The sequence below is a fragment of the Martes martes genome, assembly GCF_963455335.1.
Source record: "Martes martes genome assembly, chromosome: 7".
In the NCBI taxonomy this organism is placed as follows: domain Eukaryota; kingdom Metazoa; phylum Chordata; class Mammalia; order Carnivora; family Mustelidae; genus Martes; species Martes martes.
Window position 1 is genome coordinate 112,667,328 of NC_137894.1, and position 22,466 is coordinate 112,689,793.

At 43.7% G+C, this 22,466-nt stretch overlaps 1 protein-coding gene across 3 annotated transcripts in view; it reads left to right on the forward strand.

The window, feature by feature from the left end:
• The window catches only part of RAD51B (RAD51 paralog B), a 679,511-nt gene that overhangs the window by 497,027 nt on the left and 160,018 nt on the right, over positions 1–22,466 (forward strand). For all 3 annotated transcript variants that reach the window (XM_080809116.1, XM_080809115.1, XM_080809113.1), the window contains exon 9: positions 20,022–20,125. In XM_080809116.1, coding sequence (XP_080665242.1) covers positions 20,022–20,125 — 104 coding nt within the window. The remainder of the gene's footprint in view (positions 1–20,021; positions 20,126–22,466) is intronic.

Consider the following 22,466-nt stretch of genomic DNA (forward strand, 5'->3'; position numbering starts at 1 on the left):
CTTAAAAATAAAATCTTTAAAAATAAAATAAAAAAAAACATTTTTAAAAAAGTGGAAACATTTTTTTAAAATTAAGAATACATATTCGAATCTGTATTCATCATTTTGTTAGATCTAGATGCGGCCCACCTTGGCTGGGCTTCCAGGAGACTTCTGAATAATGTGGTAAGTAAATGGACCACTGAGTTGCCAGGTTGACCACCGAGATACTGGAGACTGAGTTGGGCCTCTTGTTTCTCAATGAATCTTCTGAATTTCTCTCTACTGTTTTAAATCCAGGTATTCTGATAATATGTAACACGTTAGGAATGTGGGTAATTTTCTGAGTGGCTTGTTGGAGTCTCTGTTCAAGTCCTAGCTTATTCTTTAACTTGAGATAAGTCTGTAATATGTTCCTTATTTCTTAAATGGAGAGTCTCATCACCACATCTGTTTGGGATCATAAGAAATAATACTTATGTAACATTTTGGAGTCCTTAAATGAAATGTTCTGTTAAGTTGCTGACTGTTCTTAAAATTTCCTCAACTAACATTGTGGAAATCCATTGTCATGGATATCGTTGCTGAGCGGGGTCATAACTAGACTACAAGTCTTGAGTAGTGGAAACATGTAAACCTTGAGGATCGAGTCATTTATTTAAAAAGCTACCCATTTATTTCCTAAATTTTAATACTAAGAGGTTAGCCTATTATAGTTTTGGTTTCCACACTAAATCTTCCCGCTTGGGTCTTTATCCTTCCCCATTTTGGATTGTATCTATTGGCATATGCCAATGGGTTTTCCTGAGTGAGGTCAGCTGGAACACTAGTATTCTGACGTTAACTTTCCCCTGTAGGAGTAAAGAGAAGTAAGTATCCCTGTTAGCCAGTACAAATTCTTCACCTGACACTCTTCAGACACTGTCAGGGACCCCTTGGGACCAGCACTGGATGAAGCTTAAAAGAAAGTGTACTATGGTGGGGAAAATGCTGGAGCCAACGTACGCAGAGATACAATAGTAGTAGGGGGTCTTGGAGATGGGAGGGGTGATAGAGGCCTCTACTCCTGCTCCCTCATTTTTCAGATGGGGAAACTAAGGCTTAAGGAGGTCACAGAATGGACTTAGAAGCTTGATATTCTATCACTCAGCCAGATGTCTGTACTCTTGAGGAGGCAATGTCTGAGGAGTGATTAGGGTGATCTAGACTGCATTAAACTAGTGCCGTCTCTGGTAGCATCTAAAACCTTCCTCTTCTCCAGGTCACCCCCACAGAGAGAGTATTGATTCATCTTTCCTCTTTCCTCATCTTGAGGTGTGATGGTGAAAGGAACTTGGCATTCTATCTGATTGGCATTAGAAACTTGGCCTTCTGCTGGAGAATTCAAAAGTTTAGTTCAGGAGATGTTCAGAAGATGCCTTTCTCCAGAATCAGGTGGTAGATGTCAACTGTTATTAAATTTATGAGGCTTTCTTCCTTCCTTCTCTTTCCTTTCTTCCTTCCCTTTCTTTCCTTCTTTCCCTTTCCATTTCTTCCTTCCCTTCCTTCCATTCCCTTCCCTCCCTACTTCCTTCTTTTTCTGTGGTATTCTTTTTTAAACTTATTTCTGATCCAACCTCTTAATCTTCACTTTTCAAGTTCAATTACACTTCTGTTGTCATGGATGTATCAGTTGTATCAGTCTTTAGTATGCAGAGATGCTGAGCTTGCCCTTCTGAAATTCTTCCGGGGTCAACTGGCCTTATTTGTCTGGGTCCAGGCAATGTGAATATTTCCAACTCCTTGGGGACTGTCTTGGCCTTGAGCAGAAGTGGGATCTGAATCATTACCTAAGAGAGCTTTGTAGATTGTCACAGTTGGCAGCCTCAGGACTTGAGCTAATCCTGGAAATTCCTTAACTTCCCAGAAAGAAGGCTCCACAAGGTCAGGCTGAGGTCCTCAGAGAGAACAGATGGAATAAAGCTTGCAACTAGTCACTTCTGCAGCTGGACCTGGAGATAAATAAAGTCATACCCATTTTTGTGGATCATCAAGCCTTTGCTTCTCAGGGGCTATCCGTTCTTCTTTTTCCCTGCGTATGTGGGGAGGAGGCACTGCAGTCACAGAAAGAAAAGCAAGAAAATGTGTTGACTCAGTTCCCATGGTGAATGCAAGGAAAGCCAGGCCAATGGAAACAACTGAGAAATTACAAAAATGTGTTTCTTTCTGGCAGTGGCGCAGTCGGTCCTTCATATCTAGTCACTATAATCGGCTCATCACCCAAACTCTTTCCAGGGTCATTATCCCAGTTGTGGGGGGCCGCTTCTCCTGAAAACAGATGTTGGTTTTACTAAATGTCCTCTCTCCCCAACTTTCTCTGTGGCAAGTGAAGAGTACCAAAGCATCATTTAGGGAAAGAAAGTTTAAAAGATCAGAGAGAAAATACTGCAGATCTTCTAAAGGCTCTGGCATATCTGGCTCAAGTCACACAAATTATAAACTATGAAGCCACCTGTAAAATCCAGTTTTAATTAACTTGAAGGTATGTTGGTGTTTTTCGCTAAAATGAAACTGTATTTCAGTGGAAAACCACCAAGACAAGGTACACTGGGGCATTGTTCACTGGGGCTTGGGTGTTGGCAAGCAAATCGTGTACTTAGAAAAAGCTAAGTGAACCTTGTTTCTCTGGGGCCTTCTTAGCTTTGGAGGACTTGTCCTACGTTCCCTGGAATGTAGGGAGTGCCCCCAGGTAGGACCCAGGTGCAACCCAAAATGTATGCCGATTCTTCTTTTTATGACCATTCTAGTCTTCCGTCATCCCGCTCCCTGCCTGTCTCCATCTCTCTTTAGCCCTTGGCCTTGATACCCCAGGACTGCCTCTTTCATTTACCCCCGTGCACTGACTGATCTGATTCCCACTATCATTTTGTGAACAATGGATGACAGAGCATACTCTATAAGGAGACAAGAATGCTATTTCAGGCTTACAAGACAAATGGAGCCCAGACACCACAAGGGGCTGATGAAAACTTGAACCCCTCTTTTGAAACTCGCACTTCCACTAGTTATCTGCGAGCTGAAAGGGACCTTCAAGATCCTCTAATCAAAGGCCCTCCTTTTCCTAAGGAGGACACTGAGCCTCAGAGGTGAAGTGACTTGCCCGAACTAGTGAAGACCATTCAAGTGGGGCTTCTCCATCTCATCTCCTGCCCTTTCCTCTCCAGCCAGTGCTGCAAGTTCTGCAACCCTGTTGATTCCAACACAGCCCCCAGCCTGAGAATCCTGCCTTGTCAGCAGAACGTCTCTGCAAGCTGACATAGGCCATGTGCACATTTGGTCAGGAGGGTGGCCTGGTTTCCCGTTCCGGTTCTGCCTCTGCTTTGTTGGCTTAAACGAGTCACTTCTTCCTTTGTCTATTTGCCCGATTGCTAAGGAGAAGATAATGAACCTTTCCACCTATCGGGCTCACTTGAGTGTTATAAAGAATAATCAGGTGATATTTGTAAAGTGCTTTGAGCCGCTGGGAACGAGGAGGGGTGAGTTCAGTAGAAAGCATTATTAGCTGCAAGCATTTATCAATGGAGCTGTTTAACAATAGTGGAGAGTAAGGATACTCAGAAATGAATTCCAGGGACTAGCCCTGCTTTGAATTGAGGAGGAGGATTAGCAGGGACCTAATAGGTATTCCCCTTCTCCAATTTCTTTAGTGTGCCGTCAGACTAGGAAAGGTAATGACATTCTTCTGTGTCGGATTCAGCCTGGAGTTTCAATTGGGATGTCAAAGTGTACTTGTCTTCTATTCTCATACCGAGGCTGTGTTATGTTATGATTGTTAAAGCCCTGGGCATCTTCTATCCCCTGGGGTAATTTCACTGAGAAGCTATACAAAGTAATTTCTATGCAGCGGCTGGGCTGCAGTTTATAAGGTTGATTAGTGGAGCTTCTAAATCTAAAAGTGCCCGGGGAGCAATGTGGGTGAAGCGGAGAAATAAAAGGCAAGGTCTTCATCATGGTTGATCTTTTTTTACTATCCCATTCTGTGGGGATTTTCTCAGGAACTCCGATGTACGTACGGCGCAAAACACGGGGCCTAATGGCCATCATGTCATTCTTCTGCGTGTGAAAACAGGGATGTAGCCCAAGTGAATGTGAACTTGCCAGGTCACTAAATACATTTAGAGCCACCTTTTAATGTCCCCTTTCCCACCAAAGGCTCGACGAGCGAGCGATGTTTCTGGGCGCCTGAGACATGTGAGAATGTTTCCAAATGGTTATTCTGAGGAAGGAACTCTTGTTCCACACTCATACCCCACTGTTTGAAGACCCTCCGCCCTGAATTCAGGTCTCTTTCACTTTCAGGGTCAGGGAAGACAGGAAAAGAAAATAAAAACTGGAGACATGTTTTGAGCTTGTGTAGCTCTCCTGGGCCAGCAGGACAATGAGCCAGGAAGAATGTGGCTCCCTCCTTAGTGGGTAGGAGCAGGGCCAGATTTGATCATCGTCCTCTGGAGGGTGTAGGGAGAGGTCAAGATGTCATTTGGAACTGTAATTTTCCCAATCAAAGTTATATTAAGGAACATGCACCAATTGTGTCTTTGTGCCCTGAAGTCTGTGGGCTTCTCCATAATGGCCGCTTCCGCAAACCCCCCTTCCCCACACCTATTCTCCAGACCTCCTCCTGTAGGGGTTGCCTCTCTGGCTTTCCCCTCATGTAAGGCGAGAGGTGCCTGCATTCATGTCACTCTGTGGGGACCTGTGAGTTTCCAGTAATGTCCTCCGCTGTGGTACAACCATAGGCAATGGCCCGCAAGCCATGCCCCCAGATCCCTGTCCCACTCACACATGTGAACACACGTGAATACGCCTGGCCGCGGGGGCCCCCTCTGCCCCTCCCGTCACCCTGCTGTGTCCTGTGACGCTCCACTGTGAATCCTGCACCTCTTTGGGGGCCAACTCAGACCTCTAAACCGACGCCTGGATTCCTTCCGTCCTGGGTCAGCTACCAACTCACTTTTGTGCTTCCTCTCCAAATCCCTTCTCTGCCCTGAGACTCCATGAAATAATATGGGATTTACTTGGCAGGAATCTCTGACCTCCTTCAAAGACCCAAGTTTCTTGTTTATTATAGTTTGAATGTCTCAATCCTCCAAAAGCATTTGGAATATTTTCTTCATTTCCCTCTCTCAAGGTATCTATTTTGTCCCAGACGTGCCTCCCCCAGTGTGTTTCGGGGAAGGACGCCGAGACTTTGGGCCCCAGCTGCTGCCCTTTCCTTCACCTCTGCCAGGGCCCAGACCAGTGCTGGGCTGACCTTCCCGGGCAGGCCAGAAGAGAAGGCTGTGGAAGCCCGCACGCCCCCCACTGTCCCTCCCTCTGTGGCCACAGCTGCTTGCCCTCCCCACACCCCTCCCCTGCTCTTTTTCTCAGTGAGCCTCAGCGCCAGTGCCCCAGTGAGCCGCTGGGAACAGAGGTCTGTCCCCTGCACTGGCCTCGGCTCCCCACACTAGAACATTCAGGCGTCAATGGGAAACAGCAAGATCTGTCAGCATTGCCCCTTTCTTCTGGGCTTTGAGGGCCACATTCTCCACGGCCATCTGTTCCCTTTCACCTCTCTGGACAATGTTGCTTTTTAAAGCCAGCGATTCTTCCTCCTTTATCCCCTCCTCTCCCGCCTCCCCTTCTTCTCTGCTCCCACCCTTTCCCCCTCTCTCTCTTTCCCAACCCTATGAAATTAGCCTCTCTTAAGAGAAAACTTGCCCTTCTTCCACACAAAGCTGTTTTGCAACCTCTGTGGGTTTTTTGATTTTTCATTTTTCAGTTTTTTTGAAGTGACACGTTGCAACTTTTAAAGTTTGTGATTAGTCTTGGGGGTGTTCTTTTGATAAGGACGGGAGGGAGGAGGATAGAAAATCTTTTCAGTCATGCAAAAAGAAAATACAGAATAATAATGAGTTTTAGGTTCCGGCTGGTGGTCACTTGCCTCTTAAAAGAAGGAACCCTCCCTTTCCTTCCCTAGATGATCAGTTTAAGGACATTTTTACACCCTAAAGGTCTTTCCACCATGTATTTTATTATAATTTTGTTGTTGCTACCATGTCATTGCTGTTGTGCTGTTTTTAATTTAGAGCTGGGGCTGCTGGGAAGTGGGTACATGACCGTTTTGGTCTTACGCAGAGCTGTACGCAGTTATGGAAGTGCCTGATCAGGCGGGGAGGCCATGATGTCTTCTGAGTGAAGCAACACATCCTGACGTCTGAGGAGTGTCCAGGAAGGGGCGTCTGTACCAGTACTGACCCCATGACTCAGTGTGTGACCTTAGGCATGTCACTTTCCCTAAAACAATGATGATAAAATCTGTTACTAAAAAAAATGTTTAATACGTGATTTTTCTGTGTGTACCATTACTTTGTTTCATAAACAAGATGAGTCTATGATAATGTCATGAAAACTTTATGGGCCATCGTTGGCTAAGGATGCTATAATAATCCACTGCTGGGGTCAAACTCAGCTGCGGTTGTGGGAAGTCAGGGAGAACAAGGACTCCGAGCCCTCACTGCTTGTTGGATTCATGGGCAAGGCTGAAACACAGGCTCAGGGGTCTGTCAGTGAATCCTCTGTCCACCACTTACTAGCTCCACAAATGTAGATAAATTTTTGTCATCTCTAAAATAAGGGTATTAATAGTATCCAACTTCATGGTGTTACTGGGACAACTAAAAGATTTGTATCCCTTGGAACTGCTTTCGGGCCTATTGTGGATGCATGTGAATGTTAACCATGATTATGGACCCCCTTCCTATCCCACGACCATATTACACATGAGAATAAGGGCTAACTGGCTTCCTGTGGGGCTTTTCTGATTCTCTCACATTTACCTTCTGCTGCTTTATTTTTCATTGTAGAGTTAACATTGATAAAAGAAGTAATTATCAATGGGATTGCAATGATGACTGACATAGCAATTCCACTTGGAAATGTCATAAAATAGAAACATCCTAAGGTATAAAAAAAGATATATAATCCTATCCTTCTGGCAAAGGAGGTGAACCAGATGTGGAGATTATATTCATGGAAGGAAAGCCAATCACGATTTTGGCAACTAAGGTTATTTTACTTATTTTCAGTTGGAAATCTACAGAACCTGGAGACTTATTTTTCTTTGGTATCAGTTTCTAGAAACGTATCATATGACTAAGAGTTTCCCAACAATAGGGAAAGAACATTATTAAAATATGCTTTTCTAGACAGGCACAGATGACTCTGAATAAGAAATTGAATATTACAACTTAATGAGGAGAGGAGTGTGAGTATAGTATCTAGAAAATGGGGTGAGTCTTCTCTCCCAGAGAGAAAGAGAGATGAATGGTCATTCTTTAAATATTTTCTAAATAGCTGAAAGAAATAATGAAAGAAGTGATGAGTCAGACTGCTGGGTTCAAAGCCTTGCTGTGGTATTTGCAGGGTGACCTTCGGCAATAACTTACTCCCTCTGTAGCTTAACCTCTTTCCCTAGAAAACTGGTATGATAATGGCCTCTCCCTCATGGAGATAATGTGTGTTAGGTATTGAGCCTAGGGTCTGGAACATACTAATTATTCCAAAACATTACCTCATGATTCTTTACTGTAATGTCTTATACCAAGTGATGTCTGAGCTATGGGACAAGTTATACCAAGTGGGTGGTCTTGATCACTTTGTTGAATCTGGTCATTTTCAGTAAATCCATAGTTCTGTCCTTTTTCTAGATAAACAGTGGCCTTCAGGGAAGAAGGAAATTGCTTTGCTCAAGAACTCACAGAATTTCACAGATGTGTACTGACTGCCTGCCGTCACCAAAACCAGTTCCCCCAATTAAAATAGTCCTGTGAGCATCAGCACATTTTGTTCATCAGTTCCCTCTCCTGCCATGAGGCTCCTGCCTAAAAATACTTGACTATACCACCAGGGATCAGGGCAGTCTTGTGAGGGAACACTGGAGGAAGTTAAAGGAAGGTCATCTCCGTTGCCCAAGATCCCCCGCACCTGGGCAATGTACAAATGGCAACTTGTGATCCAGGGGCCACTGTGAATTCTGGTCATGAATGGAGTTTTCCCCCTCTTCCGTAGCCCCAGTTGGTTATAGCCTTATGTTGGCATGACAACCATGGGGGGGTGTGTATCCGGGTGCACACCCCAAAAAAGGGAGAAGTGCGGCAGCTTCTCCTTGCCTTGACTTAGGAAGCCAAGATCCAGATGTCAAGGGAAAACAAGCTGAACTGCAGGAACCCGGAAACCCAGCTGAGCTCCCCAGTGTGGGAAAAGATACCCCAAGTACCGTGGGGTTCTTGTCTAAAATTCAGGGTGTTGAGAACCCAGGGATCGCCTCACTGAACTATTCATCGTTCTGTTTCTTAACTCCCATCCTCCTTCTTACAGCCTTCAGGGGCAACAAACACGTGTGATGCCAGCATTCCATTCCCTCCCATGCATGAAAATATCCTGATTCCTATCACGATCTTGCTGCTTCCCAAAGGGGTGCTTGAAATGGGGCGGGAAGAAAGCGTAACAATAAATCTTTGCACTGGGGGCAAGGTGATAATTAAAAGCATTCTCCACAGCGATGTGCTCTCTGAGGCCAAAAGGGAGGCAGCTGGTCAGCAGAAAGCGCTAGTGTGCCTGGGCCTGGGCCCCAGCTCTGCCTCACACAAGGTGGGTTTCAGTAAAGTCCCTTCTTAGTCTGTGAAATGGGAATAATGATTACACTGATGGTTGGTACCAAGGGGAGCAGTTGATTAGTGCCTTTTAAGTTGAATTAGTCAGATGCACTTGTGTTCTCTGGAATGTTCAGAGCACCTCAGGGTTCTGAGCTCCTGCCCCACCTGATTCTTTTTCTCCCTCGCTGGCGCTCTGTTGTTCTCACTGAAGAAACACAGGGAAGCCCGAGTTCTGAAAACTGAGCTGTATTTGGTGTCCGGAAGAAAAGCAGGTCAAGGAGCCTGACTGACCAGGGCCCTTAATGAGGGTCTCTGCCTGAGGGGAACCTGGGCCTGCTTACCAGCCCCATCTTGTCTCATGCCTCGGGCTGTCAGCTGCCCCGCCTCCACTCTCTGACTTAGGGTTTTGGGTTGCTCCTCTGACAACAACTCCAAGCAGATGAGTTATGGCGTTTCTAAACAGTTTACATCGCTTCCCTATTCCTCTTGGGAAGTTGGGTGGGGGATAAAGTCAGCAGATAGGAGTCTTAAAAACTGGGCCAAAGGGCATTCACCAGCCTGGAGTCTCCCACTGATGAAAAGAATGCAGAGCTACATGACAAGATAGGAGCTGGAGATTTTTTTAAAATGCAAGTGCCTCCATAACAGTACATGGGCTGTCTGTGGGGTCTGAGAAGTTTATAACTGCAAGTGCCTGGTACATGGTTTTTTTCAGACTTTAATGCATATAGGGATCATCTGGGAGAGGCTTTTGAAAATGTAGACTCCTGGGCATCACCCCTCAGAGATGCTGATGCCTTAGGTTTGGGATGGGGACAAGGGGTCTACATTGTAAAAAATGGTTTACCTGGTTTAGAGGATTCTGATGCATAAACGTGCAAATGAAACAATGCCCTAGTAATTTCTCCAGAAACCCAGTCCTATGTCCTGATTTTCTGGCAGTGACCCAAGTCAGCTCTTAGAGTAGGCCAACCTACATTTTCTCAGTTGATTCTTTTTGTTTGTTTGTTTTAAGTAAAAGAGTTCAAATCTACAGAAAATTTCCAGGGAAAGTACAATGCACTCCCACACATGCTTCACCTAGACTTCTAACATTTTGCCACATTTTTTAAATCTCCCTCATATTATTATTATCAACTTATTTTTTATAATACAGATTTATTATTGTTATCTTTATGAGACCATCTGAGGGTAAGCTGTAGCTATCATGATCCTTCATCTCCAAATACTTAAGCATTTATCTCGGAAAAACAAGAACTTCTCTTACATAATAACCACAATACAATGATCTCACCCAGGAAATTAGGGCTGATATAATAATATTATCTAATATGCCAGTCAAAGTCAAACTTTGTCAGGTGTCCCAATTGTGTCCTTTATGGCAACTTCTCTTTTTTTCTGATTGAAGATCCACTCCAGGGTTAGACATTGTATTTAGTTGAAATGTCTTTTTGCGCTAATGATTTTTGTTCAAGAACATATTTCCTGATAACAACAGCATTCCCCCACCCCCCCCACCCCCATCCTTATTACCTGTGAAGAGCCAGGGATGCAGTGCCAGCCTGAGCAACAGCAGACTTAACCTGGGCCCAATTCACCCTCACCTGAGGCTTTGGGAAGGGACCCTCTCTCCTGGTCCTGGGTTTGCCTAGTGAGCTTGTTCCCCATCACTCTTAGTGTGTCCCTTTGCTCTGCAGTCAGGTAGGCTATCATTGTCCAGACAAGTTCCCTGGACATGTAAAGCTCCCAAACACGACTTCACTCTAGTTTAAATCTCCCCAGGAGCAGTAACTGATAAAGGATATGCCCTGTTTTCTCCTTCCTAGCTTTCTCTGGAGGCAGTTGGCTGAATGCATACCTCTGAGGGGGATTTTCTTTTTTTCCCCCCAGCAGCCAGGACTATAGATAATCTGAAATCAGATTAGGTGACTGTATTTCTTCTGCTTCAGCCAGAAAAAAAAATAGTCACCTGAAAAAAGTATCAGGCAGTCAAAAAATGAGATAACCACATATAATACCAGGATTTAGTAAAATCCAGCTCTCGTATCCTCCTGTTGCCTCAGATTCTACAATGAGAGCAGAAAAGCAAAGCTCATACCAAGATGGCTGATTGGCATGATTTGAGGAATTCACTTACTTAGAGTGAGCATCTAGAACACATTGCCATAGAAGAAAACCCATTTCACATAAGCATCTTCCTGGCTGACGTTGAATTAAGCCTAAATTCAGAAAGAAAATGCCTCAGATTTCCTGAAATCTTTGGGCTTTTGTTTTCTTTGCTAGTATTTACTTAAGAATAGTATGTGTTTTCTCCGAGTGAGTTTATTTTTAATTAAAGAGTTCTTTTCAAAGGGTTAGGAGACCTGGCCACAGGTCACCGGTCAGGACTTTCTCCCCCTCTTACATAGAAGGTAGGTGGAGAAAGCCATATTGGAGAAAGGTTTCAGGGGCAAGGCCTCTCGGGGAAAGTAGGAAGCGGAGCTCGGTGGGAGAAGATTAATTCTCTCTCTTCAGACATGGAGTTCTGTTCTTCCCATGCCTGTTACTGTTTTCATAGCTATTTTTGAGGACGTTCATGATTGTCACTGCAAACACCAGAGCAGTTCTGTGCGGTGTCCCCTGTAGAACTTTTGATTGGTAAATTAGATGCATTCTCGTTGAGCGCCGTCTTCCTGTTCTAGACACTTCCCACAGGCATCCTGGTTTGCCCAGAACAGTCCTGATTCATCTCTGTTATCCCAATACAGTTATTAAAATGTCCCCATTTTATTTTCAAAAGTGTTCTGTTTGGCTGATGACTTACATAACCGTACTAAGACTCCAGAAAACTCCAAGTATGTTCTCCCCACACAAAGCCAATGGAGCTGTTTGAGTGGTTTGTGCTAGCGCATACCAGTCTTCATCCCAGTGATTAGCTAACTCTGTTTCTTCCTTCTGCTGCGGAGGATTAACCCATCCCTAACTCTCGCATTCCAAAAGTTCTGATTGCCCCACCTTGTCTTGTCTTCTTCACATTTCTAACCTTCCTCACCAATGAGTTTTATTGGAACGTGGATCCTAGGTGTGTTGTGCAAGTCAAGGCTCTGGCCTGAATTCAGATCTTTCACCTCTAGCAGAGACGTTGGGATGAAATTTGCTGCTTTACCAAAGTGAAGCAGCCTTCACCTTTACTGGGCCAAACGCCTTCCTCGGGGCGCAGATGATATTGAGGCAGTTATTGTGTGGTTTTATGCCTCAGATCCTTTATTTGTAAATCTGAAAGAAGACTAATAGCTTTAAAGTATTTTGAGAATCTCAAAGCTCCGAAGATTATAAATAACAAAAGATATTTTTTTCTCATCTAAAATGGCAGTGCAGATACTGCGGTTACTTACTTAATAGATAGCGTGTGTTTCCTGGGCCATTTGCAGCTGATGGGTTTTTTCCAGTGCTCTATTTATAGAGCTAGGTCAGAAATATCACTTCCGTTGGAACTTGACCTACAGACCATTGTCAATTTTAAAGGCCTGAGGAAGTAGAGTGCACACTGAAGACAGCTGGTTCACAGGTTCAGTTAATGAACCACAAACCCCCAAGGAAATTAATTTTGCTGGAGGATAGATGTGTGAGCCTGTCCAAACCTCTTTTTATGTGATACCTTTGCACCGTGGCTTCATGGAGCTTGTAGGTCATCTTGAATCCTTATTCTAGAAACAGCCAGTCCTAGGTAGTCTTCTTCCCTTTTATACCCCATTCATCCTCTTCAGCATTGCTTGCTGAAATTCTGGCCTCCTTGTCAAATAAAGCAAGACCTGATGATCTTCTAACAGAGGTAGTTTAGGCTACTCTGAGAAACTTAGGGAAAAGCAGATCTAAATATTTCCCTACTTCATCTTTTGACTAGGGCTATCCAAGATTCTCTGTCACTTCCCCAGTTCAAATGAATGATCCAACAAGAATCTGTGCTGAGAAACTGAATTTAATGGGTGGTAATCCCCTTCTGATTCTTACTCTCTCACTCAGACTCCCACCGTTAAGCTCTGTTGTCACGAAGCCGTGTTTGCTGGGACTTGGCAACTGGCCATCACATGTTTACCCATCATAAGGTTTTTAAGTAGGAGAGACTAAGAAAATTCCTAGTCTGGAGGGAGATCTACTCTTAGGAAAAGGACCACCTGTCTGCACTCTCTTCAAACTTACATGGGTGGTAGGTAGGGTACAGCCATTCAAAGATAGCACACAGAGTAGAACATTCTCAAACTTCTGGAAAAAGTGAGGCCCAGAATGACATGCTAATTTCTTGTCATCAAAATGCCATAGATTCAAAGTTTTTAGTAGAGGCAGGAACTTCTGAGACCATTTTCAACAAACCCTTGTCATGGACGAGGAAACTGAGGCTCAGAGAAGCAAAGTAGCTGGTCGTTAGCAAGGCCTGCCCTGATGTTCTTTGTTACGTCACTCTCCTCCCACCCCGTCTCCTTAAAAGCCCACAGCTAAGTCGGAAATAGAACTCCAGGGTCCTGTCGTGTAGCCAGCAGCTGCCCATATGCTGCCATGCATTACACAGAACATGCTTTAGAATGTGAGGACAAAGATAAGAAAGAGACTGTTGATTCCAATGGTAACATACCATCTCCTTCCTGAACTTACTGCAGTCTTGAAAAGATTTATAGGTTATTTTCTTTCTTCCTCCTTTCCTCCCGCCCTCCTTTCCTCCCTCCCTTCCTTTTTTCCTCCCTCCCTCCCTCCCTTCCTTTCGTCCTCCCTTCCTTCCTTTCTTCTTTCCTTCCTTCCTTCCCCTCCCACCATCTCTCTCTCTTTCTTTCCTCTTTCTAATCTCAATAAGTTGCCTTTCATCTAAAGGGACAGGAGGGACCACTGCCCAGGATGTCCGCTCTCCTGGGCTGTGAATTTTTTCTTCCTCCCCTCCCCACCCCTCCCTCCCATCCTGGGAGTCAGGGCTTTGTTTATACTTGCCTTATTTTTAACATGGAAAAGTCTATCCTTTTAAAGTTGATCCTTGTGCTACAGGGCAGACACTTTTATATTATGGACTAGAGATTCAGTTTGACCTCCCAGAAATGCTTAGCACAGGAGTCATAAATTGAAATGTTTTCAAAGAAAGAGCTTCCGCACTGAAGGCGCCCCAATAGGCCTCTTCTAGATACTGACACGAGTTGGTACCAGAAGCCCATTACCTTTTTGGAAATCAAGGCTACATAGCAACCTGATTATCCTCCTCCAGTCTGATTACACCAGGACTACACCCTGTGTGCAGAACAGGGAGCGAGCCCCTTGCCTTGTGAGCAATGTGTCTTCATAACCAACTCCCACTCCACAAGCACAGGGAATTGGATCCAAAAGATAGCAGTCATGAAAACTATTCCAGAATCCAAATCCTGTTGTTTTAACCACTTTATGACTGAGTTTTTCTAGCTTGCCTCATTATTAATAGAATAAAAAATGTAGAAGATGATAACTCAACTCTCTTTCTCCCTAGAATTTCATTTTCAGTGTTTAATCGGCATTGTTTCTGTCATTTATACATATCAAATATCTCCATCTGTGAGTCACCACAAACCTTTGGTTGCCTGGAGGCAGGAATTATTATTCACATTTTACGCAGAGGGGTAAGCAATCACAGAAAGAAAACATGCTCTGACTTACCTAAGAGAATCTCAGAGAGTGGAGAACACATGTCCCCACCGTCTGTTTTAGAGAGACTTGACTTCAGTGTAAACAAATTAGATTTTCTCCATGTAGCTTACTCAAATACTTCCACAAGCTCAATCCTGTGGTGACGAAAAATCCCCAATAATGAAAATATTTTCAAAACCGAGTTCACTTATTTGATTTTTCTATCTGTATTGAAATGAACCAAATTCCAGTAAAATGAAGTCATTCTGCCTTGGCAGGTCTAAATATCAGAGTCATCAAAAAGGAGAAAGGCAGAGAGTGCCCTAATTTTTAGAACTTCCGGTTAAAATGAGCATAGAGAAGACTCACTTATCTCTTTCCTGACCAATTAGGTCATTGGGCAGGAAAACACCTTTTCTGAAAGGCCAGCAAGTGGATTCCTTCTACCTTTAATTTCCCATAAACAGCATTAATGATTATTTATGCCAGAAATGTTTGGAAGTTAAAAGACAGGAGACATATTTTCTAGCTGCAAATAAAGTTACGGGCACTGGGGTGGCTCAGTGGGTTAAGTGTCTGCCTTTGGCTCAGATCATGATCTCAGGAATCAAGCCCCATGTTGGGCTTCCTGCTCAGCAGGGAGTCTGCTTCTCCCTTTCCCTCTGCAATCCCCCCAACACACACACTTGTGTGCATGTGCTCTCTCTCTCAAATAAATAAGTAAAATCTTTTAAAAAGTTATAAATTTATATTAACTGACAGTTTCCCCACCTTCTTCTCTCCCACTTCTCTCTCAAGTAATCCCACCACCTATAGCCACTCTTCAGGGTCCTATCAAGTGAAATAACTTTTCAATTCTGGCCAGATTTTTAGGGCTTCCACCAGAGGGGGTCAGTTCCAGGCCACCTGATTTATACGAATCAGCTGCTGGGCCAGTTGAGTGAGGTTAAATAACTTGCCAAGCCAGGGCACGCACTGTCTTTCTGGAAACCCCTGGCCCCGAGTTATCAGCCTATATCAGAACAGAGGAAGCTGGTTGTGGAGCCAGAGTGACACACAGATTCAGATGAGTGATGAGATGCTCGCACTGTGCCTGCATCAGTGTCTTCTCAGAGATGGGCCTTCAGGCTGTCTCTTCAGGCCCTTCCTGAGGCCCCCTGTCAACGGGGCTGACACGGTTGTGGGCTGTTTGACATAAGGAGCCTGGAGAAGGCTGACTGGAGTAGCGGTGAAGACAGTCGGCCCGCTTTGAGTCCCAACTCTGTCATTAACCAACCACGCGCCCTTGGGAGAATGACCTTAATCCCTCACAGCTTTAGTTTGTCAATAGGGGTGGTGCTATTCCCTACCTCCGTGAGGATCAAAAAAAGATAAAACTAACAGATGAAGCTCAAACAAGACGTAAGCCCTCCTCATATAAAAGGCTCACCTAGGGCCTCCTTGTAGTACTTTAAAAATATTGTCTTTTCTTATCATTAGCTTTCAAGGTCCTCTGTTACTGCTCTTGTGGGGGTGTCATGTTTGTAAGCACTCCTCCACAAGCTGCTCACTCAGGGTTTCCATGAGAAGCTTTCCCGTGGTCATTTGCACTCACTGGCCTTTTGTCAGGTCCTGCGCTTACCTGCCCAGAAAGCAGCCAGGTACGTGGGTACATTGTTATACTGTTTTCATCACTTTAGGGACATGGCATTCTTTAAATAGCCACTACTGGCCATATGCCTTTGACTCCTGAAAATATCTTCCAGACCTGAGAAGTGCCTATAATTTTATTATTTAAAATATATATATATATTTTCTGAGCGCTTGACTAATTAACTCCTAATTAGTCTACATATAGTTTTTTGTGGCAAACTTGAAAGCTCAGCCTTACTTCATCCAATCACTTAGCAAGCCCCTAAGCACAAGCTTCTAACAGGTTTGTTTGAAAAATGTGAACATGGAATTAATTTTAGATTAAGCAAGATAGAATTAAGAATGTAAATCTGCTGCTAAAACAAATATATGTAACGTAGTTCAAAGGTTAGTGGAAATAACTTAGTAACTATTTAATCAGGATTTATTAAGTGTCTTCTGTGTGTCAGTGACACAGAATGATCGAGGCATAAATTAAGTGATTTGGACTAGCATAAATCAGACATGGATTTGACCCTCTTAAGATATGTATCAGGGGTGTTAAGGAAAGCACACACAGGGAATATACCACAGAAGAGAAAATGGTGTAATGTGAGAGAGGGAAATAAAGCATTATGGGAATTTAGAGGAGGAAGACGGTATGTCTGTGATGGCCAAGAAAGTGCCACATAGGAAGTGGTATTGAAGATAATATATGGACCTAGAGGCATTTCAGGTGGGGAAGTGATTATGTTGGAGCAAAGTCTGTATGAAGTGGAGTGGAGGGAGCCATGTGGAATGGCAAGTTAGGCACAGACTAGAAGAGCTCTGAATGCCAGTCTGAGGAATTTAGAGCTCTGTGGATGCACTTGGGAGTTGCTGAAAGTTTTCAAGCACGCTTGGTCAGAAGTGGCAGGGGAGGGTGCTTAGATGTGTGCTTGAGGAGGTTAATCAGGCAGAAGAGAGAATGGACTTTAGGAACTGACAGCAACATGGACATCAGTTAGGAAGTTCTAGCAGCCACCCCCAGGTGAAAGCTAATGAGGGCCTGATCTAAGGTTGGGGTAGGAGGAACAGAGGGTAGGGGAAAAGATATAGGTGAGATTTTATAGTTCAGTCAATAGAATGTCACAATTTATTGGAACTGAGAAGCATGGGAGAAGGAGAAATTTAAAAGTGGAACTGAGGTTCTGAGCCAGATTAACTAGAAGGCCAAAGAAAGGGACAAAGAAGGAAGAGTGAGTTATATGGGAAGACATAAGCTTGATCTGAAGATATTCAGTTTATGGTGCTGAAATTCATTAGGTCAGACTTGTAGTTCTTGTTGTTGAAAACGGAGGACAAGTGCTAAGGCGGGTTGTAGGTTGAGACAAGGCTTCAGAATCACCCATGTCAGGGTGTTGTCCTTGTCAACAGTGAGGACATGCCATATGGGGCAGACGTTGCAAGCTTTGTGGGAATGAGTGATGGATGGCTCCTAAGTATGTTCATTTGTGCATTTTTAGAAATTGTTAAATTAAGTCAAGAAGATTGTGCTTAAACATTGACTTCCTTCTGGCTTCTCTTTTTTCAAAGTCAAAAGATGTGGTTGACTCTGAACTCATTTTGTCACAGGACAGCACTAGCCGGAGCAGCCAAGGTCTGCCCCTTGTGATAATGGATAGATGGGCTCATTCTCCACAGTCTCCACTACTCCCCGTCATCTCCTAACAGTTCGTATTAAACACAAAGTAGAGTAATGGTTGCCTAGGGCTGGGGGCAGAGAGAGGGGCTTGAGGCTTATATGGCTAAGGCACATGGAGTTTCTTTTTGAGGCGATGAAGTGTTCTAAAGCCGATTGTGGTAATGCTTGAACAACTCTGAATATAGTAAAAACCATTGGACTGTACACTTTGGGTGGATCGTATGATGTGTGAATTATCTCAAAAAAGCTGTTTTATAAAAATGTGAAAATGAAAAAAGAAAAGAGAAGAAAAATCACTTTCTATTGCCTTTCCAGGTTTCTTATAACAGAAAATATTTCTTTATTAATATGTCTCTACCAAAAAGGGGAAGATGGAAGACAAGAGGGATGTGTATTTTAAGAAGAATGGAAGAAAGTATATCTCTCTGCAGCAATAAAGGATTCCTGCATTTTAAGATGCAAACACCTGGCCTCTTTACTAAATGCACATTACCTTCCTAGCCACTGAAGGCACTTGGGTGATAGGAGAAAAATCAGTCACTGTCAGCCCCCTGCAGTCCACCCATAACTAGGAAGAGAAGGAGAAGAAAAGCAGAGAAGGAAAAGAACACTCATCAAGATCCAGAAGAAGCATATCTTAGATGCCAAAAGAGGGGGAAGCTTTATCAGCTGCTGCCAAGAGGTCAAGGAGGATGGGGACAGAGAAGTCAGGAGGTTTCAGGAGACCATCCAGTAAGAAAACTTAGAGCAAACAGTGGGGCCGGAGAGAGACTTGGGAGCAGATGACAAAGTGCCCCGGACAAATTGTTCGGGAGTTAGTATTTGTCCTCAGCACGGAGGGCTGCTGGAGGAGTTTGAGCAAGGGAGTGGTGTGATCCTATGAGCATGGTCTAGATAATTTGTTTTTAGATTAATTTGTGTGTGTTTTGAATGATGTGCATGATACACTACAGTCACCCTAAATCTTGTTTTTTCCGATGCTAAATTCTTCTTCATTCAGAACTCCCCAGGCTTGTTGTGGTCCCAGTTGTTGATTCCCATCTAATTCATTCCTGTACCTGCTTGAACCGGAGAAAATGTATGGTTGGTGTTGTCTAACCCAGGGGCATTCAACCTCGGCACTCTTGTGTTTGGGGCTGGATAATTCCCTGTTGAGAGCCTGCCCTGTGCATGGGTGTTCAGCAGCATCACCGGCCCCCACCCTCTAAATGCCAGTAGCCCTCCCACTTAGACATTGCCAACAAATCGCCTCCAGCCTAGACCCGCTGACCCACATTCATCTGCTGTAATATTTGGGCCCAGGGGTGTACGGCCACACAAAGGCCATGCAGAGTTGGTAGACCACCCTGAAAGATGACAGGTCCAGAGAAGAAAGAAAAGAAAAGAAGACCAGTACTCTGGACTGAGGGGTGAAAATCAGAGGATGCAGTAAGCAGGCAATGAATGAGAAGCTCAAGGCCACATGCTGTTTTATCTACTAATCTGGTGGGCTTCAGCCTCTCTGTATTTAGTCTCCTCATTGCAAAGAGACAGCATCTTGAGGTTACAAAGTACAATGAATGTCCTACTGTGCTCCCTATAGGGCTAGGATTCCTCTCAGGGCCAAAGTAGGCACAGGAATTCAGAGGAGTCCTCAGAATGGGCCAGATATGAGGGGAGGGGGGTGGGCAGGCTTCTAAGTGGTAGGACTAGTGAGCCTGCCTCTAAGGAGAAAGAAGAGGAGGAGAGCAGGAATAGTTTCCTCCTGGTGATGTCAAGAGGGATCAGCGAAGCTCTGGAGATGGAAGGTAGTAGATGGAGCACAACTTGGAGTAGACTGGAAATTCAGATGGATCCTTCAGATCCCTCCCCTTCCAGGAAAGTCTTAGAAGGCGAAAGAATGTTTCTCTGGGGATAAGGCTGTCTAATACAGATTAGATATGAAATGGTTAGATCTTTCGTATTCCTCTTTTGGGTGTGTGTATGCAAGGATTGGAAGGGCAAAGGAATTTTATATATATATGCTACCATTTCTATTTTGATTAGGAAAATTGATCTAAGACTCTTATCAAGCTAAACAAGCCTTACAACTCTATTAAACTAAGACTGTTTCATAACTGGCTCTCATTCTATGGAGTAGCATTATGCCTTTCTGCCATGGATGTTGAGTGGCTCAATTTTTTATTAGCAATGGCTCCAAGCTGCCTTGCATGCAAGCTCTTATTGATATATAACTCTGTTATCTTTTAGCCTAGTGGTGGTCCCTTTCACTGAGGCTAAAGGAAACTCATGCTGGTTTTTATTTTTAGTCTCATGTTCTTAACCCCTGTCCTTCTTCTCTAATTTGTCAACTTTTGTGGTGATGAACTGAGTCCCCAGGAGTCTCTAAGCAATGAGCAGTGACTGGACTTTTGTTTATGGGAAACACCATTGCAAGAAATGGGCATTCATAGTCATGGTTTTGCCCTGTTTCATTTCAGGCACTTCTGGATCCAGCTGTATGACAGCTGCCCTAGGAAACACCTGGAGTCACAGTGTGAACACCCGGCTGATTCTCCAGTCCCTTGGTTCAGAGAGAAGACAGGTGAGTTCTTTGACAATGTTTTCTGACTGTTGAGTTTAGAGAACAAGATGTACTTAGCAATCTGAGTGTTTATCTCCTGAAAGCACTGGCCACGTTTTCTGTCCTGGGCTAACACCATCAGGGGCAGGTAAAGAAATGAGCATCCCTGTCTGCCCCAATAGCAGTTATAATGAAGTGGGAAATCAGTCGCTCACAGGAAAAAATGTAAGAATAGAGCCCATAGAGTTAGCATGCCTCCTGATATTTGCCAATGGCTTGGAAATGACCAAGGTCTACTCTCTAGGGATCTCAAACTCTCCATCTCTAAAGGACGAATGATCATTTCACTTAGCTGGTATTTGTTGAGGACTAGATAATTCGTGGACAAATTAAATAGTGGCAGTGCTTTCTCTTGAGATTAATATACTTTGAAAACCATAGGCCAGACAGATCCTGCCATGTGATAAACTATTCCCCAGACCATGAGTACTTGTGCACTAACTCATAAGCCAGTAGGTTCAAGTACTGAAATTTGCTGGAGAGACCCCCAAAAGGATGACAGCTCTTTCAGAGCTCCCTGTTGATGGTTTCTATCCTGGCCTCAAATGAGAACCGTCTCCCCACCCCGCCACATTCCATCCAGAAAGTTTAACTTTCTACAACCCTTTCTTTCATTCAAAGAAAGGAACACCACAGTCTGACTCCTTTGGTCAAGTGTTTCATAATTAGGGAATTTATTTTTCCCGATGCCTAACCTCAACTTTATTCTGTTGTGTGGACCAGGTTCCATCATAACCTCTCCCACAAGCAGGAGGAGGAAGAAGATAGGGTGATTGTTCTGATTTGTTGGATGGGGCAGAATTCAGAATGCAGATTTGCCCATCTTGCTAAGTGTGTTACAGTTCAGGTTATTCACTAAAGAGGCATGAAATATCATGCTGGTGGTCCTTTCTGGGGGAGGTGGCGGGGAGCTGTTGCCCTTCACCTACATTAGGTAAATTGGCTGTCTTCCAAGGAGTCAGGAATCATCAGAAACAGACATGAGCCTTTGCCTGTTCCAGACATAACTTTCCGAGTGCCCTTGGTTACAGACCAGAGGATTCTTCTTGGTTTGCTTGGGACTGTGTAAATAACATTCCAGCTTGATGATCGAGTCAGCCATGTTCTGAGAAGATGGAGCTGCTTGTTTTCGTTTAGGGGAACATTCTTCAGTTTTCAGGCCCTGGCGTGCTCATTACCTCAGTGATACCTTTTCCTCGATGATTCAAGTATCCTGGGTTCTGAATCCATTACTTCTCTTTTCAGAGCCAGAGATGTTCCTGTAGGACCTAATGACCTTTGTTTTATACCCGAGGTTATAAATTATGTTAAATAAGCCCAGTTTGCAGCTGTCAGGCACTACTACCTAAACTCCTATTTGAGCAAACAAAATTCCTTGTGGATCCATTCATTTTCGTGGACCTTCAATCCCGTTCCTTGAAAATGGGTAGTTTATCTCTGTTTTAGGTTTTAGATGGTGCACACTGATTTTGTGATATAGTCTGTTATATATGGTAGCACGGACTCCAGACTCCCAGATCCGTGTTTTACCAATTCCAGCTAGCATTTGTTTGTATATAAAGAAGTTAGTGCCATATTTTTCTTTTCCTTTTGTTTTAATAAATTAGCCGGTCATTTCCATTTTTTAGACATTCATAGGAAATAGCTGGTAGGAAAAACGCTGTTATTTTATGTCTCTTTGGTAACTGCAGGATTCTGGTGGCTCTTGGTTCTTGGCTCATAAGGTCAAACACAGGCCACTAGTCACAAGAAGAATGAGGAGCACAGCATGGATAGATCAGTGACAGTTTATCAACTCGTATCCCATCAAATGAGTCAGTGATGTTATCTTAATCTACAAAGGACAACATGTTACTATCATTGCTAATCAATCAAGAGCAGAGTTAAATGCTTTTGAATCATGTTTTCAAACACTAATTAGTAAAATATGTAAATAAAATAGTAAAGTATAAGAAAATGCTGTAGCAAAGTAAAATATGACCAGTGTTAAAATGGCCAACCCAAGCAGAAGAACTTACACTTAATTAATCTATAGAAGTGTGTGTGCCTTTTGGGACCAGTATTTCAATTTGTGGCCTAATAACTAGGATGAAATTTGATGTAGAAAACATGTCTCTATCTGATGAACTTATCTTGCTTTGGCAGAGGCCATGCATCGTGATTCACTGAGCTTTTCCTGTGGTCTTACTTCTTGACAAAGTAGAGAAGCCATATGAAGATAAACCTTTTCTGGGATATGTGCACAAAAAAGTACCTTAAGCTAGTCTTTAAGGTAGTTGTTCCAAGCAATACTTCCTTATAG